This window comes from Seriola lalandi, unplaced genomic scaffold (assembly GCF_002814215.2).
Source record: "Seriola lalandi dorsalis isolate HSWRI2012SDOR001 ecotype SW California unplaced genomic scaffold, Sedor1 jcf7180002054688, whole genome shotgun sequence".
Classification (NCBI taxonomy): Eukaryota; Metazoa; Chordata; class Actinopteri; order Carangiformes; family Carangidae; genus Seriola; species Seriola lalandi.
Genome location: NW_019525241.1, coordinates 2,344,261 through 2,359,794, shown reverse-complemented (window position 1 = coordinate 2,359,794; position 15,534 = coordinate 2,344,261). Strand labels below are relative to the sequence as shown.

Genomic DNA, 15,534 nt, shown 5'->3' with positions numbered 1-15,534 from the left:
CATGCGCGCGTGTGTGTGTGCAGTGTGTGTGTGTGTGTGTGTGTTTGCCTTCCACTATGAAACCTGTTTCATGTGTAACAGTGTGTGCAGCGAGATTGTTTGGTCCTCTGTTCAGATGTTGAATTTTGTGTTGCATGCTGGGTAACGGGAACAATGCAGGTGTCCCTTATTGTGCAGCAGAGCAAACTTTAGTTTAAAATAATAGACAGACTCGCTCTTCTTTTGCTTTAAATAGTTGTACCCGTTCATTCATTTGTCACACGCTTTTATTCTAAGCCACTTACAAGTGAGGGACAACTCTCAGTGTGTGCAGGACCGAAGGGGCGACATCTTCATCTGTTGTCACCATTTAATGGCTTTGACATTTGCACTTCAGTTGCTTGTATTAATACAGATTATCTGGGGATTTTAGCATATTATATTGTTCATGTCATTGCAATTCACTCTGGATAAAAATGGCAGCTTTAAAAGCCTCTAACAGGCCACAAAGTACAAGTACAATTTGAAAGACTGTTACAATGCAGTGAAAGGAAGATAGAAAACCCTATGCTCTAAATGTATTCTTATATGCTTTGCTTTGCCAAATGTGTTATGGAGAACATGATGCCCGGATTATATTTTCTCGCATTATATTTCCAGTACAGGAAGTGTGACATCCTCATAGTACACAGCAGTCTGAGGTCAACTAAAGCGATTGAAGTGAAAGTGAGGGACATGTGGTTCAGCAGTCAAACAGCAGCTCAGTATCTGAGGAATTATCCACATCCAATGACTCTGCTGCTAATGTCGACACTCTGAGCCAACGCAGGAAGTGGTGTGCCCTTCACATAAGCGAGGAGGAGGACAGTGGAGGTGTGGAGGTGGAAGTGGAGGATGGGCCTGTAGCAACCACAGCTTATTTACCATCACTATTACTAAGCCTTAACCATGCAACAGCCGCTCTGTGTATATATTGTAGGAAGTAAGTTTTTAATCTGGGGTTTTTGACCGATATTTTCTGGACATTAAACTATGTTTTCTTTGTGGTAAAGATGATACTAATACAAAAATTACCTATCTGGAAGTATCGTGTATATACAGACCAAACAAAAAAAGGTTTTCAGTAGGGTTAAAACACAGAGCTTTACATAGCATTTTGGGTTGTTGTTCTACTACCATTGTTATGGAAAAACAAAGACAGATTTTGTGCAATTGATTTAGATGTTGTTGTTCATTTTGTCTCCTGAAACCAAACTGCATCCTCGAAAGAAATGTTACTCAGCCTGTGTGACAGGAAGCAAGTATTGGAAGGAGAACTGACACTGACAATGAATATTAATCTTTGATACAATGAGTACAAACACTTCACAGATCCATCCCTATAAGCAGATCTTCATTTCATTAATAAAAACGTTGTAATCGGGATCCCACAAAACCACAAAATAGTTGTACATGAACAATTTAGGATATACAGTTGGATTTCTAGTCATCACGTTAGTACACCATCTAGGGTGAGACTGCTAAATCAGGTTGGTATGTATTGCCTGATATTGGGCATGTAGTAGTGGACTGATAAGTAACAAGAAATGTCAAACATACTGTATGTCTGAGGTCATTGAGAAACTTTGTCCACCCACCAGCTCTGACAAGTTTATTTCTACACAGTGAAATGTCCTGCTCACCACAGACTCTGGTTACAATACTTATTAAAATGTTAATGTATTGTTTTGATATAAAAGACCATCAGTATTGGTGGGGCTGTAGCACCTACACAAGCTTTAAAGTGTACAAACACATCGGATCCGAGTAATTCCGAACCATGAGGCTAAATTGTCTTTGAAGCTTTATTTAATACCTGTCAAATTAAACATTGTGGGAAAATTCCCTGTGCAGTCGGCATATACTTTCTTTACATTTCACCCGAGTTTTGACGATCAGTCTTAAATGTTCAGCAGCAAGAGCTCTGACACTCACTGCAGAATTCTGGGAATTGTAGTGTTTTGGAGGCAGAAAGAGGAAAACTGACATCACAAATATGCACCTTCTTGGATTCAGATTCATTTTTATGTTTAAAAAAAAAAAAAAAAAATAGATGTAAGAGTGTTACAAGGACTAAAACAGACACCAAGTAAATACTTCCATTATAAAACAATAGTCAATGCAAATGTATTATCTTATTGAAACAACAGATTCCTCACCCCAAACAGTTTAACATTATTCTGTATGGATGGACCACACTTAGTCGTCATGGTCCCCCTCTTCCACCCATCCCATCATTACTCACGTCATCGCATCTGAACTGGAAGAGCTTGACTCTGCAGCAGGAAGCTGCTATGAACTGGCTCTGTCCCCTTTGTTTATTCCATTCATCTGTTGGTTTCTCTGGCTTGGCCTCCCTCGTTTACAGTTTGTTTCTCACCTCCCACCTCCTCTTTCTCTCTTTCTGCCTCACTATGTCTCTTCATTTTCTTTTCTCTCTCTTTTATTACCCTCCTTAATTTCGAGCAATCACCGTGTGAGAGCGAGCTTCGGTTTCTCGCTGAGGTGGACTCGTTGGCCGGTGCAGGGGCTGAACCTGAGACCTTTGGTAACAGTGGCATCGTACTGGGATGTTGCAGGTCAGGATGCATTCAGGACTTTTCTTGGACAGGTGCAAGATCGGGATGGTATCTGGTTGGATGACATTATTGGTGACATAATCGTATCGGATCATTCTATAATTCACAGTTCCATCAGATCTAACAGATCAATTTCTAACCTTCAGTGCCCGTGTCCTTTATGTTACAAGGTGTGTCCGAGCTGCATGTGTGAGGTTGGATTTCTCATACTGTCACAGGTTAACAGAACCTACAATATTACTATAATATGAACCCAGGTGTTTAGTTACATACCTTTACCATGTTTTATTTGCCGTAACATCGTGTATTTCTAACTTTAACAATACCACAGTTGTCATTTGCAGATGTTAAAAAATGCTGGCATTGAACGATGAATGCAATCTCCAGAATCATCACATATCAATGTTGTGGGTGTATGGTCGATGGGATGGATGATGGCCTCATCAGACCCGGATCACTGATGTACATTGGATTAGTTTGCAGCTGAGCATGATGGTTTGAGAAATGCTTAATCCATCCCGTTGGGGCCACTTTATGAGGCTGTAGGTCCTTTCAGTGGTTTCGCAATATGGTAGTGTTCTTGGTGGCTGGGTTGGCACGCACGAACCACATTTTTATGATAAGCTTTGTCTTGCATAGTGCCAGGATGTTGATCACAGCAAACCTGAAGTTATTTATGACCTGGGATAATCGGGGTTTGGATTTACTGTGGGGGTGTGAACAGTAACCTGCGTTACACTGCTTTAATATTGCCTCCACGAACATGTTTGTTTGGCTGCACTGTAAACAGGAGGACGTGTTCCCACTCCGTTTTAAGTTCCAACAAAACTGCCCAAGAACTGTTTGCTTTAGTGTTAAACTGAGGGGGATCGTCGGCATCAATATTTAAAGCAACATTGATAAGATCACAGGTTTATCTGATGTAAAAGCACTACATCAACCATGATGGTACGTTTCACTTTTCCTGCTGCCTGTTGCTGTCCATGTGCAAATATCTGCCTGGTGTTTATGGGATGAATGAATAGAATCAATGAATCTGTGTCTTTGATGACTCAAGGTGACTCAGCTAATCTTCGCTGTCTCACGTAGCTGTGTTGGGGAGACAGCAGCGATGTGACTGAAGTTAAAATTGGATAGGGCACTGCTCAGTCCACTTCCTCGACGCCTTGCTGTGATTTGTCTCGCTGTGTACCTGAAACTGAGCATAATGATGCTGCTGGTTTGAAATGCTGCTTTAAGTCGGAGATGAAAGCCTGTTGAAAGCTGCCACGATGGTTTTTTCACTGTACATGTCATTTTTTTTATCATATGCTGCTCCTTAGCTGTGCTGCCTTGTTTTTGGAGGCAGATACGCCTCTGTTCCTTCAACTTCACTCGTGTTTTACTTTTTTATTTTTTAAAATTTCATCTCACAATATCACAGGATGTGACTGATGTTCTGCTCTTTATTATTTTGAGTCAAAAGTGCGTGTGTGTATTTGACACAGAGGGAGAATAATCAGGAGTGCACTGGTAGATTTTATTTCTCTCTTGTTTTTCTTAGTATCCAGCCTCCAGCTGTAGGATGTAGGACAGAGCAATCCCAGCCATGGTGCTGCACAGCTGGCTAGATTTGAGCCAAGAGAAGCCCCCTTCCCCTCCCTCCCTGACTCCCTGCACCTTCTGCACATCTGGCATCCCCAGATGTGGGTGCAAAAACAGTGTACATGCTCAGCCTCCATCTGCTGCCAACACATGCTGACCCCCGAGAGAGACCGCCGAGTTTATTTAAGGATTCTCACTCAGGTGAATTTTGCATTATACAGAGAGGTACTTCTGTTATTTAGCCTATTATCATTGATAGGAATAGGGTGGGCAAAATAATAGAAACACCTGTCTGTATAATGCAGTTCAGTTCAACAACCTCCAAAATGATCACATTTCAACACCTCAAACAGCTTCAACACAAACTTAACCTTATAACTATCATGAATTACTGTAGCACTGCTGTATTAGACTTCATTAATTTTAGTTAGGTGTTGCTAATAAACCGCTGATAGCAGATGCTATACAATCAGAGGCGTACAGAAACTGGATTTGATCCAACTTTTCAGCTGCAGCTTTATTCTCCTTACTTTGCAGTTTTGTGATTGAATATTGTTGTGAACCAAGTGGGGTGTAAAATCTGAAAGTGGAAATTATGCAGCTGTTTCAACAAGAGGTTTGATTAGTTTGACACGCACAATTGAGGTTCCCAAATCAAGTAGTGACTCGAGTGACTTTCGAGGGGTAAACACTGAGAAGATCAGCCTGTGTTACAGTGAATATTCAGGAGTTCAATCCTCACACCCTGGAAACAACAACATGCTGACACTGCTGTTACTGAACCAGCAAGAAGTCAAACAGTGTGTGGAGGCTTTTTAACTTCATTCAAGCTGTGCTCTACTTCGGTTTTCTCCTTCAGCTGTTCAGAACTCGCATAATTTACGCTTTTCCGATGTTTTATCTGAAGCGTTGATCCATAAGAAGATTAATTTGTGGTTTTAAAAACCAAAAACAATCTCAGTGTAGTTTTACATCTCCTCTCTAAGGCTTGTCTCTGGAGCTCTAGTAACAACAGGTCGGTGAGCCAATCAGAAGAGAGGAGGCTCTGAGCCTCTCTTCTGATTGGCTGACTGTTTTCTCAGTTATCAAATAAAAATATAGAAGAATCCTGCAAGGTTAGATGGTGGGTCCGGGTGGGTGGGGCTTGGATCATGACTGAGAGCAGTGAGTGCTTTGTTGTGACATCACAGAGTGACAGAAGTCCTGACAGCTCATTTTAAGGCTCAGTTTCTGAATGCAGGCAGTGTATATACAGACTTTGATACTCTCTTAGTATTAATATAGAACATAGACCTGCTTTATAATCAAACAACACATGAACATCTACCTTTATACTATATGGGACCTTGAAGAAAATACCACCTTCCAATATGGCACCCATTCATTCCAGTAAAGTTTCTCACTGTTTTATTGCAAATGTTCAAATTCTTCGCTTTTATGCAAAGCACTTTGTGATGCATCTTAAACTTTAATTATTCTATAATAAAGCACATTTTGATTATTATATTATTAATAATTCAGAGTACGGGCACTACACTTCTGGACTGGATCAGGAGATACAGGGTTCCGGTCTTACTGCTGCTCTTTTACTCTGAAAAAGCTGCTGCAGAAATATGTGTTAAATGTGTCGAGCTATGCACATGGTCTAATTAATTAATTTGCTTGTGGCAGCCATATTTTTTTTTAAATGCAATCACTTAATTGTGTTTATAATTCATAAATCAAAGACTTAAATCAGACTAAAAGGCCACATTTGTAATTAAGTCTAAAAAAAGACTCCAGGCTTATTTTTCCAACGCAGCCCAAGAAGACTGACAGTCTACTTGAATGTGTGTGTTAGTGTATTCCAAAGTTTCCTCCTAACTTCATTATCATTGTCTCATGGTGTTTTCAGGGTGGATAACAGAACCTGTTTTGTGAGACTAAAGGAGGTGAAGCAGTCAGCAGTTTTCTTGTGAGGCAGCATGTGACTCAGAGAGACACAGCAGAGGGAGCGAGGGAGGGAATGAGGAGATATTGGAGGAGTGAGTGGGAGAGAGAGGTGGAGGACAAAGGTGCAAAAGAGTGGAGTAGGTGAGAGAAGACGAGTGAATACGAGGGAGAAAAGGAGGAAGAGCATGAGCGTGAGAAAAATTAAATGTAAGCGGGAGACGAAGAAAGAAGAGACAATAAAAACAAGAAATGAACCAGAGGTGAAGAGTGAAAAGGTGATGATAAAATGAGAGCTGAGAAGAAAAAAGACAGAGGAGAAGAATCAGAGACACAGAGTCTAACGTGTGTCACCAAAATGGAATAAAATCAATAAGAAATAGGATAACTAAACTGCATGTAAAACTGATATTGATTAAATATAATAGTTATTTATATTTGTATTCATACATGTTAATAATGTGTGTGTATTACTAAACTCAAACTATATATATATACACAGACAGAACAGCTGACCAATCAGAGCTCCCACTGCAGCACAGAGGCTTGGACTTTAATTAGTTATTTATTTATTTACTATAAATAAATACTTACTTATATATATTATAAGTGGGTGGAGTTAAATTTAAAATCCTTCTTCAGTGTAATTCTTATAGTATTATAACACATTATCATTTAAAGTCATTCTCAGGGGATGAGAATATTAATTATTAATTGGCAAATTCAATAATGCTTTTATTTTGACAGAAAACCGAGTTACGTTTCTCTCTTTTTTTAAGCCTAAACTACTTTTTTCATGATCAACACTGAGCTTTCAAACTTAGCCATCTTTGTATTTTTCCCTCAGAGACTTTAATGATGCATAATACAATGAGACACTGTAAAAATATATAATTATTGTGGTACTTTCCAGACTTCATGAGAAGAGATGGAGAAAGAGATGAAACGAAAAGATAGAAAGATGATGAAAGCAGGAAAGAGAGAACACGACGAAGGAAGAAAGAGAAGGGACAGAAGGAAAAGAGAAAAAGTGGGCACAGGAAGTGGCACTGTGGCAGAGAGAGAGGGAGGGAGAGAGAGAGAGAGTCTACTGTTGTGCTGCTGTAGTCTCTCTCTCTCTCACTCTCCAGTCTGCTGTGGGCTGGTCTGGACACGGTTGTTGGGAAGAATTTTTCTATTTCTTTTATTTTGGAAAGGACTGTAGATGCTTGTCATCTGCAAGAACTTTTCTTTCCTCCACCTAAGACGAAAAACGGACATTATGCTGAAGTTTAGCACCACCCACTGCTCAAGGTGTGTGTGTATGTGTGTGAGTGTGTTTGTTGTGTGATTCTGAGCTGCAGCGCTGTTGCTGATTTGCGGTGTTTGTTCCTTTTTTAAAGGTTTTATGATTTGCATGTGGAACTTTTCCAGCTGATTAAACTTTGATTTCTTGTCTCCTCGTCTCCAGCTGATGTTGTTTCACTAATCTAATGCTCTCTCTCCCTCTTCTCTCTCTGTCTCTGTCCCTGCAGTCACAATGAGCGGAAGGTGACCTGTAAGCACCCGGTGTCAGGCGTCCCCTCCCAAGACAACTGCATCTTTGTCGTGAATGAACAGTAAGTCTCTCTGCACGATGGCACTGTATGCTTCTGACTCCTGCGCTGATTTGAAACGTCAAAGGAAACTCTTGTAGACAGTCACTGAACGCCTGTTGCAGCTGCACCATGCAGCTGTGGCAGCATGTGAACAGGCACAGATGAGGCCTGTGATTATATTGGATGCCCAGAAAAGCCTCCTCAGACCAGAGCCGGGTCTCAGGTCCAGCATGACTCAGATGAGTTAGGATCCAGGGTTGCCAAAGTAGCTGTCCCTTCATTAAACCTCACTTAATTCATCACTCTTTACAATGGTGACAGGCTCTTCAGTGTCAACGGAAGATAACGTCCATAAATATGTTGGTTCACAATAATCAGACTCTGACTCGTTCACGAGCAGCAGAGTAATGCGGTGTGAACAGGAGGATAATGTCAGCAGCAGGACCTTTCATGATACAGGTTTGCCAAAATGCTAATAAACAGGCTACAGGCTAAAAACACAGTGTTCAGCTCAGTGTGCAGACAGTCAGCCACGCTAATCCTCCATAACAGTTCTCACCAGACTTGTGGCTCAGTCGGTGCAGGCTGCGGGCGTAAGTTTACGTCAGGCCTGACTCCCTGCGCTGTAATACACACACACATCCTGAAAACACAGCAGTTTCACTCATTTCATTTTTTTGGGATTCTGCGTAATTCTGAATTTCACTTGCTCCTCTGACAAGCGTCTTTGTTTACACTGACATGGATGGAAGAGAAGGACAAAAAACTAAAGGACAAGAAGATGGAAAAAAAATGAGTGAATGAATGAAAGTATTTGTGTTTTAGAAATGAAGGGGGAGCAGCAGAGTGGTGAGAATGACTTGTTGTTGTACTGATGCTACATTAGACTGAACAAGTGAGCAGTTATTGTACTTGTTATTTCAGCCTTCAACACTTCTTTCTGCCATTATAGTGTTGTTAGAGACTGAATCCTGGGGTAAATTATAGCAATTCTGTTCTGATCTTGTTGCGATCACATGGTTGATATTTTTTAAATCTCAACAGAACCCCAGCAAAATGAAACTTCTGGCCCATCATATATCTGGGCCCTCAGCCCGAGTCTGGCCCGTATACTTCACATCTGGCCAGAGTCCGGCTGTTATCCTCTGGTATTTTCCGTGCGTGTGCGAAAATTGGTCCAGATGCGGAAGTATAGCACCTTACACTCATGCTGTATACAGAAGAAAACAAGCGTGTGGCCCAAATATGGGCCGGATTTATTTTGCTACCTGGGAAACTGTGAGATTCGTATGGTAAGCATCTATAACCAGAAGTGAATGATGAAGTTCAGTGTACATGCAGTGCCGCTCGTTTTCGCATCAGTGTAGAGGAAAGACTTAAAGTCACGTTAAAGCTCATGACTGTTCTCTCAACATGTGGGAAGGCACAGACAGTTCTGTGTGTCCGTGCAGCCGTGAGGCCTTGAATACAGCGTCAGTGCGCAGCTCATCACAGTTGTGCCCCCCCCCCCGGTCCTCTGTTGGGTTTTCACCACACAGACTCATCAGAGTAAAATCTGTTTTGAGTCCTGCGTCTGCTTGCTGTTCTGATAATGTCACTCACAAACTAGTATAAAGACCAACACACTTGACTGCTTGACTGTGCGGTGAGTCTGCAGACGTGGAGTTAAACTTGCAGGTAGACAAGTGTCGACTTTGTGCTTTATTAAACAGAAATTACCACTACAAAACCATCACAATTACATAGTTGCAGCCAGAGCCTGTCTCCTTTTCTACACTCTTACATCCTACACAGGGAATCAGAAAATAAGCATATTTAGAAAGACGAGAAGAAGAACATGAACTCAAGTAGAAAACAGCACGAACTGCAAAGGTTTTTTATCAAAGCCACACAGAGTCATCAGAAGGGTCAGTGGCAGCTTCCTCATGGACGAACAGTGCAGCTCGAGCGAGCATGTGCACATCCGTTGTTGTGGACACGGTGTGCGCGCGTCCGCGGATGAGCTTGTGCGCGGGCGGACCCGCGGAGCTGAGGCCTTGAAACATCAAAGTGAGGGACACACACAGAGACAAACCTTCCCACGGTCCAATGGGAAACACAGAAATCTGCTGCATTACAGTTGTTTACAGTTGCTAACACCCACTGCTCAATTATGGTTGGAGCTTTCCACTCAGTTAGTGCAGCAGAAGTCAGTGTGGACTAAACTGTGAATTACAAAATGCGTTCAGTAATCACAGCTTTCAGATCGCTTTCTCAGTCGAGCTGAATCGCCACCAAAACTCTTTGTGGAGGTTTATATCGGATGAATTCACGTTCAAACGCACAGAGTAAGTGTTTTCCTCATGCAGGTGAACAGTTGATGACCGCCAGTCACATGGTCAGATGAATGACTGCTGGATGTCTGGACACCATTTGATCGCAGGTGTATTGCAGAAGAGGGCATGGTGTGTGATGTGGATGAGAACTCGCAGAATACAGGGTTTCTGTATAGTGAATATGTATAGTTTTGTTCCACGTCACAGGAATTGCTTTAGTTTCATTTTGTGCACGTGGAAAACCTCCGAACTGGAAGAACTGCAGCTTTTCAGATTCATTTCTGCAACATATTCTGTGAGGCAGCACAATCCACGAAATAAAGAAATGTCCTTTTTGTTCTAGTAGAATCTGGGTTCATGCCAAATAAGTAAAGAACAGCTACTTCACTGACAGTAGTGATCCATTTTGTAATGTGTTTTATAGGACAAAGTTTTCTTGTTTGGAGAAAAATGTTGTCAGTGTTCTGACGCTCTAAAGTGAAATGAAGTGTTTTTGACGCATTAGTGCGTTTTGGTTGTGACATTAACTGTTGTGCTGAGCTGCACGTTGGTAAAGAGAACGCTGTGCAGAGTTTTGAAGGAGTGAACTCGGTGCAGAGGAATGTGGGTTAGTGACTGTACAGAACTGTAAAATGCAAACGATGTGTGTCCCACTTCCCTTCATGTATTTTAAAGAGCTGCTGAATTTGAACCGGCAGAGGGATATTTTTCTGTAAACATTAGTTAAATCCAGGGAAAAAAACAAAAAAAACAAACATTGTTTGCAACAATGCATCACGTCCCCCAAGCAAAACTTTAGTTTGGAATTATAGCTTTCCAATATGGCTCGTTTGTCAGTCCCTTCCTAAACTGTCACAAATCGCTGTTCCACAAAGATTTATACAGTTTATTGAAACTTATTTTTGTAACTGCTGAGATCTGGGATCAAGAAGGTCAAGAAACACAAGCAGACAGGTTGTAAACACACCTGGACAAACTGCAATTGTAAGTGAAACAAGTGATCCCAAACACCCATCACAGACTTCCTGCTTCACCTTTCCCCTCCCAACACTACGGCTGCGTGTAGCTTCAGTTGGTTTGTGGACAACCTCGCCCCTCGTCTCTTCGTTGTGGCTGTCATATGCACAAAAGTGTAACTGTAATGCTGTTGCTTTGTCGGCTAGATTACGAATGCATTGCGTGCATGTATCAATAAGTGTTGGGAATCTTGTGTAAGGAGAATGATTTCACAAAATATAAACAAACAAATTTCTTGCCTGAATTCTGCCCAAATATATCTTTGAAAAAAAGTAATGATTGTTTTTAATGATTAATGAACCAGGAAATCGTTCACTTTTGTTTACAACCTGTCTGTCCATCTGTCTGCTCATGTGTCTTCCCCTTTCAGACTAGCTTTAGGGATTTTGCTGCATTCTCAGATTTCAAAAAATGAACTGATTTGAACATTGTCAGAAAAATGACTCAGGAGACCTTTACTGTCTGGCTCCTGCTCAGACCTGGATTCTAGACTGTCTGGCTCTGCTTGTGTGCAGATTCTGCAGCGCTGCAGTGCACAGTCAGATTGTAAATCTTGGATTTTAGTGGAGTAGAGTCTGATGGTGTGTGTGACTCATTGAGGATCAGCCACCACTGATTAGACAGTTTCTTTGCATGTCTTTGTCTAACACGTCCATCTGCATCTGCCCTCTTCTTCCTCTGTCATATGCTGTCTGCCTCTTAAACCCGTCCTCCCTCCTCTCTCTGCCTCTTATGTCTTGTTTCCCTGCCTCTCTCTGCCGTTTCATTTATGGCAGCTTTTCGTCAGACTCGCAAACTGACACAGAAAATCTCTTTGAATGTTTTCCCTCCCTCACTCTCCCCCGCTGTCGGAGTGACTGACTGCTAGATGCTCCCAACCCATCAACTCCTCGATGGGATCCATTCTGCGGACGACACACTCGATTCTCGCAAAGAAACTACTTTGTGCTCCCCGGGAGACAAAGTGGAAAAACAACAAAAAGTCGGGATGAAGCGGCTGAGATGAAATTTAGGACCGCGGCCTCTCAGAAAGACAAACAAACTGCCGCAATTACACGCTCCACCTCCAAAAGAGTCGTCAGGATGGTATTTCAATCCGTTCTCGTCTTGGAGTGTGCAGCCGAGATACCCCCCCCCAACAACACACACAGACACACACAGACACACACACACACACACACACACACACACACACACACACACACACACACACATTTACATACACCGTTTTACTGCTAACAAGTTCAGTGGAGCCACACTCTCCGTGCCACCACCTCTCTCTCTTTCTCAAACACTCACTCTCCATTGCTTTCTCACACACACACACACTATTCATCTCCCATCCCAATTATCTCCTCTGTCACACTGCTCCTGTTGAGGAGAGTGTTCTTGTGTGTGTGTGTGTGTGTGTGTGTGTGTGTGTGTGTGTGTTATGTAAATGAGGTGAGCATGGTTTGTATTTTTAAACTTGTTGAGCAGAGTGAGGGTGAGAAAGTAACAGAGAAGGAAAGGTGTTTTAACTGCAGCAATGCTGCTAATGAGAGTTTCACCTTGTTCCGCCCCAACTGGCTGGAAGATGGCGAGTGAAAGCCGAACATCTCTGCTTTTAAAATTCAGTCCGAGCACCTTGCATGCATGATGAATGTTATTAGCCTTGCAGACGCCCAAATGCCTTGTGTTTGTGGCTCGAAATATAGAGGGCAACGTGGTGACCGTTAACCTGTTAGTAAACCGCGTGGCAGTCTTAACATTTTTATGTTTCTTGTGGACAAGTGACGACCAAAATCACAAGGGACCCTCCTCTGGGAAACCATGAATTTCCACACAAAAGTTATGGGGGTCACAGAGGGAGAGATGAGGGGCAGAGATACTTACACTTTCCAGGGACATCATTATCTCTGATGTCCATTAAGAACAAACCTCCATCACATCTGCCCTGGGGTCATTTACTTATATGTTTTGGGATGTGCCCAATGGGGTTACACTCTGAAACAAATATCTCTTACTCTAAGTGATATGCTTGACGTTAAGGTCCCACTTTAACCTCCTCACCTGACTTTGCTCCTACTCGACAATGACTCCTTTATTAACACTTGTCTCTGCAACAGAAATGTGTTCTACGGGCTGGTCTCACAGCAGCCAAGAAAATGTTGGCCTTAAGATTGCAACCGCCACATTCCCTGGCTTGGTGACAGTGGGACGATTCTTGGCTTGATATGGTCCTGAATGCACGCAGCCAGTCATAAGAATCTCCTGGCATGGGATGTGGCTCACAAGTTGGTTAAAGAGAGAGTGCAGCGTCACCAGCCTTAATGTTGGTTTTGTTTTGTATATATAAATAAAGAATTGATTTAAAAAAGAATAAACCTCCATGAGTCTGCTTACATAGTTAAAAAGATGCTCCTCGTAACTTCCCACAGAATCCCGTTTTGTAAGTTTTCTTTAGTATCACAATAATCCAGTGATAGTTGTCTGTATATCCATGGCTACACTTCAGACAGGAGCTGCTAATAGCTAATTCAGCCTACTCTTAATGGGGACAATTTGCCAAAATGTAAACAAATACAGCTAAAAATCAGGGTTGAAGTCTTAGCCCACTGCTAACTCGCTGACTCCGTAACGATGTTATACTTCCTGTTCACATCCACCAAAACTTAGAGCGTGATGGGCCCCCAAACGGAAGTGAGATTGGAGATCTGGACAGAAAGACAGAACAAACGGCCGACTGAGTGATGATGATTCTCCTGCCAGAAAACTCTCCACCAGACGTTGTGTATGCAGCGTAGTCGGTAGCTGACAAACTGCAGTCTTGCATGCAGGGAATGTTTAATGAAGCTGGATGCCATGTTCATCCATATTCCATTCATTGCACTGAAAAGTTGCTCCCCATTGCCCAGGCCAGAAAACCTCCTGCCCACAGCAGACGCACATTAAGATGCTATCAGACAGCGGCAGTTGCCTCCAGTGGGTCGAGAGAGGGCGAGCCCTCGTCTAGCCAAACGCAAATGGTTATTGGAGATGTCGATGGCTGAGCTTTTTAAACTTGTTTGTCACTATTGCAAACGTAGATACAACACTGAGGGGGGAAAAAAAACTGAATGAGAGGAACATCAGCTTCATCTTTTCTGGGCTGATGATGATTCTATTTAACTAACCATATTGCTAACTGGTTGCACCATACTGTTGCAGGTTCAAAACGCAGAACACCAGACTTCAGGCGTAATAGTGGTAGTAGTTTACTACGTGACAGCAAACAGCTCTGCATTACAACAGCGAAGGGGGCTGTGCTGGTGTGACCATATTGTTTAAGGTACTGATGAGACAAGGAGTTAGAATCCAAGAAGTCCAGTTGGAGGAACGGATGAAGTCCTTCAAAGGCTCATCAGACGCCAGAAAATTGCATCATCATTGACCATCATCAGCAGAGATACAGCTTCTACCAGCAATGCAGAACCTGGATGTGATAGACCCACGCAGCATCATGCTGGATGTCACAGTGATGTGTCGCAGAAAGAGTTGATTCTGGTTCGGCTTTTATTGCACTGTTTTGATAGAGTTTCCCACGTCGGTCCCTTCGCTGTGACGACAGACTAAATCGTTCAGCCATGTGCTGTATTTGTGTGCACAGCTTTCCAACAACTGCAGCTAAGAGACAGAAGCCCCTCATCATTATGTGTGCTCTGTATTTTGAACACACGTCACATGCTGGTTTTAGTTGATGTAACATAAAGGCGTCTCTGTGCCACATGAGCCCTTAAGCGTCTTCACGTCGTCTCCCGTCCTCTAAAACTTTGAAATGAATATGAAAATAAATAAGCACAGGCCCTTAGCTTCCCTCCAGGCTCATGTTGGTGTCAGTCTCAGAGAGATCCTCAGATCCAACCCAGCACACCGCAGATGGTGGTGGATGACTTTCTTACGTAACAGCTAAAAACCAGCTTTACTGCGCCACAGTGACTGAACAATGCTCACACCTCTGCGAGCAGGGAAGTTTATATGTCTTCCTTTCTGTCTGGTCTCATGAAAAGATGAGTGAAATACAGAGACTCAATCAGTAGATCACATTTGGAAACAGATCAACATGTTCAGCCTTACTTTGGAATTCTGCATTTTCACAATTCATGTTAATTTTATTTTAATTATCTGGATGCATTCATAAATGTACCAAACTGTTTGGCCTTGCCCGTGGGCTGAAGCCATCTTGATCAATGATTGCTACTGGCTGAGGAAGTAAACGTAAATGTTAAAGCTGCCTCAGTTTCCGCAGATGTGCTCCCTACCCAGCATTGAGGGGTAAAAGAGAGGTAATAGAAATGAAAGTGATGGCGTTGTACTGGAAGGTTGTGTTTATGTGGAAGCCTCCTGTCTATCTGCAGCATGCTGTTTCAAACTTTCCCCATCCATCATCATACTGTATATTGTTTGAGAAAACGACCTTGAGGCTACAAATTATTACAGAAAGCCTGTGTAACCAGCCGAAGGTGCGGAATGTCTACCAGTCACTAAAAGTATTGT

The 15,534-nt window shown here is 42.4% G+C and overlaps 1 protein-coding gene across 10 annotated transcripts in view; it reads left to right on the top strand.

The window, feature by feature from the left end:
• LOC111667333 (pleckstrin homology domain-containing family A member 5-like) overlaps positions 1-15,534 on the top strand; it is a 218,679-nt gene that overhangs the window by 140,052 nt on the left and 63,093 nt on the right. For all 10 annotated transcript variants that reach the window (XM_087178445.1, XM_087178446.1, XM_087178441.1 and 7 more), the window contains exon 4: positions 7,625-7,708. In XM_087178445.1, the coding sequence (XP_087034571.1) occupies positions 7,625-7,708 (84 nt within the window). The remainder of the gene's footprint in view (positions 1-7,624; positions 7,709-15,534) is intronic.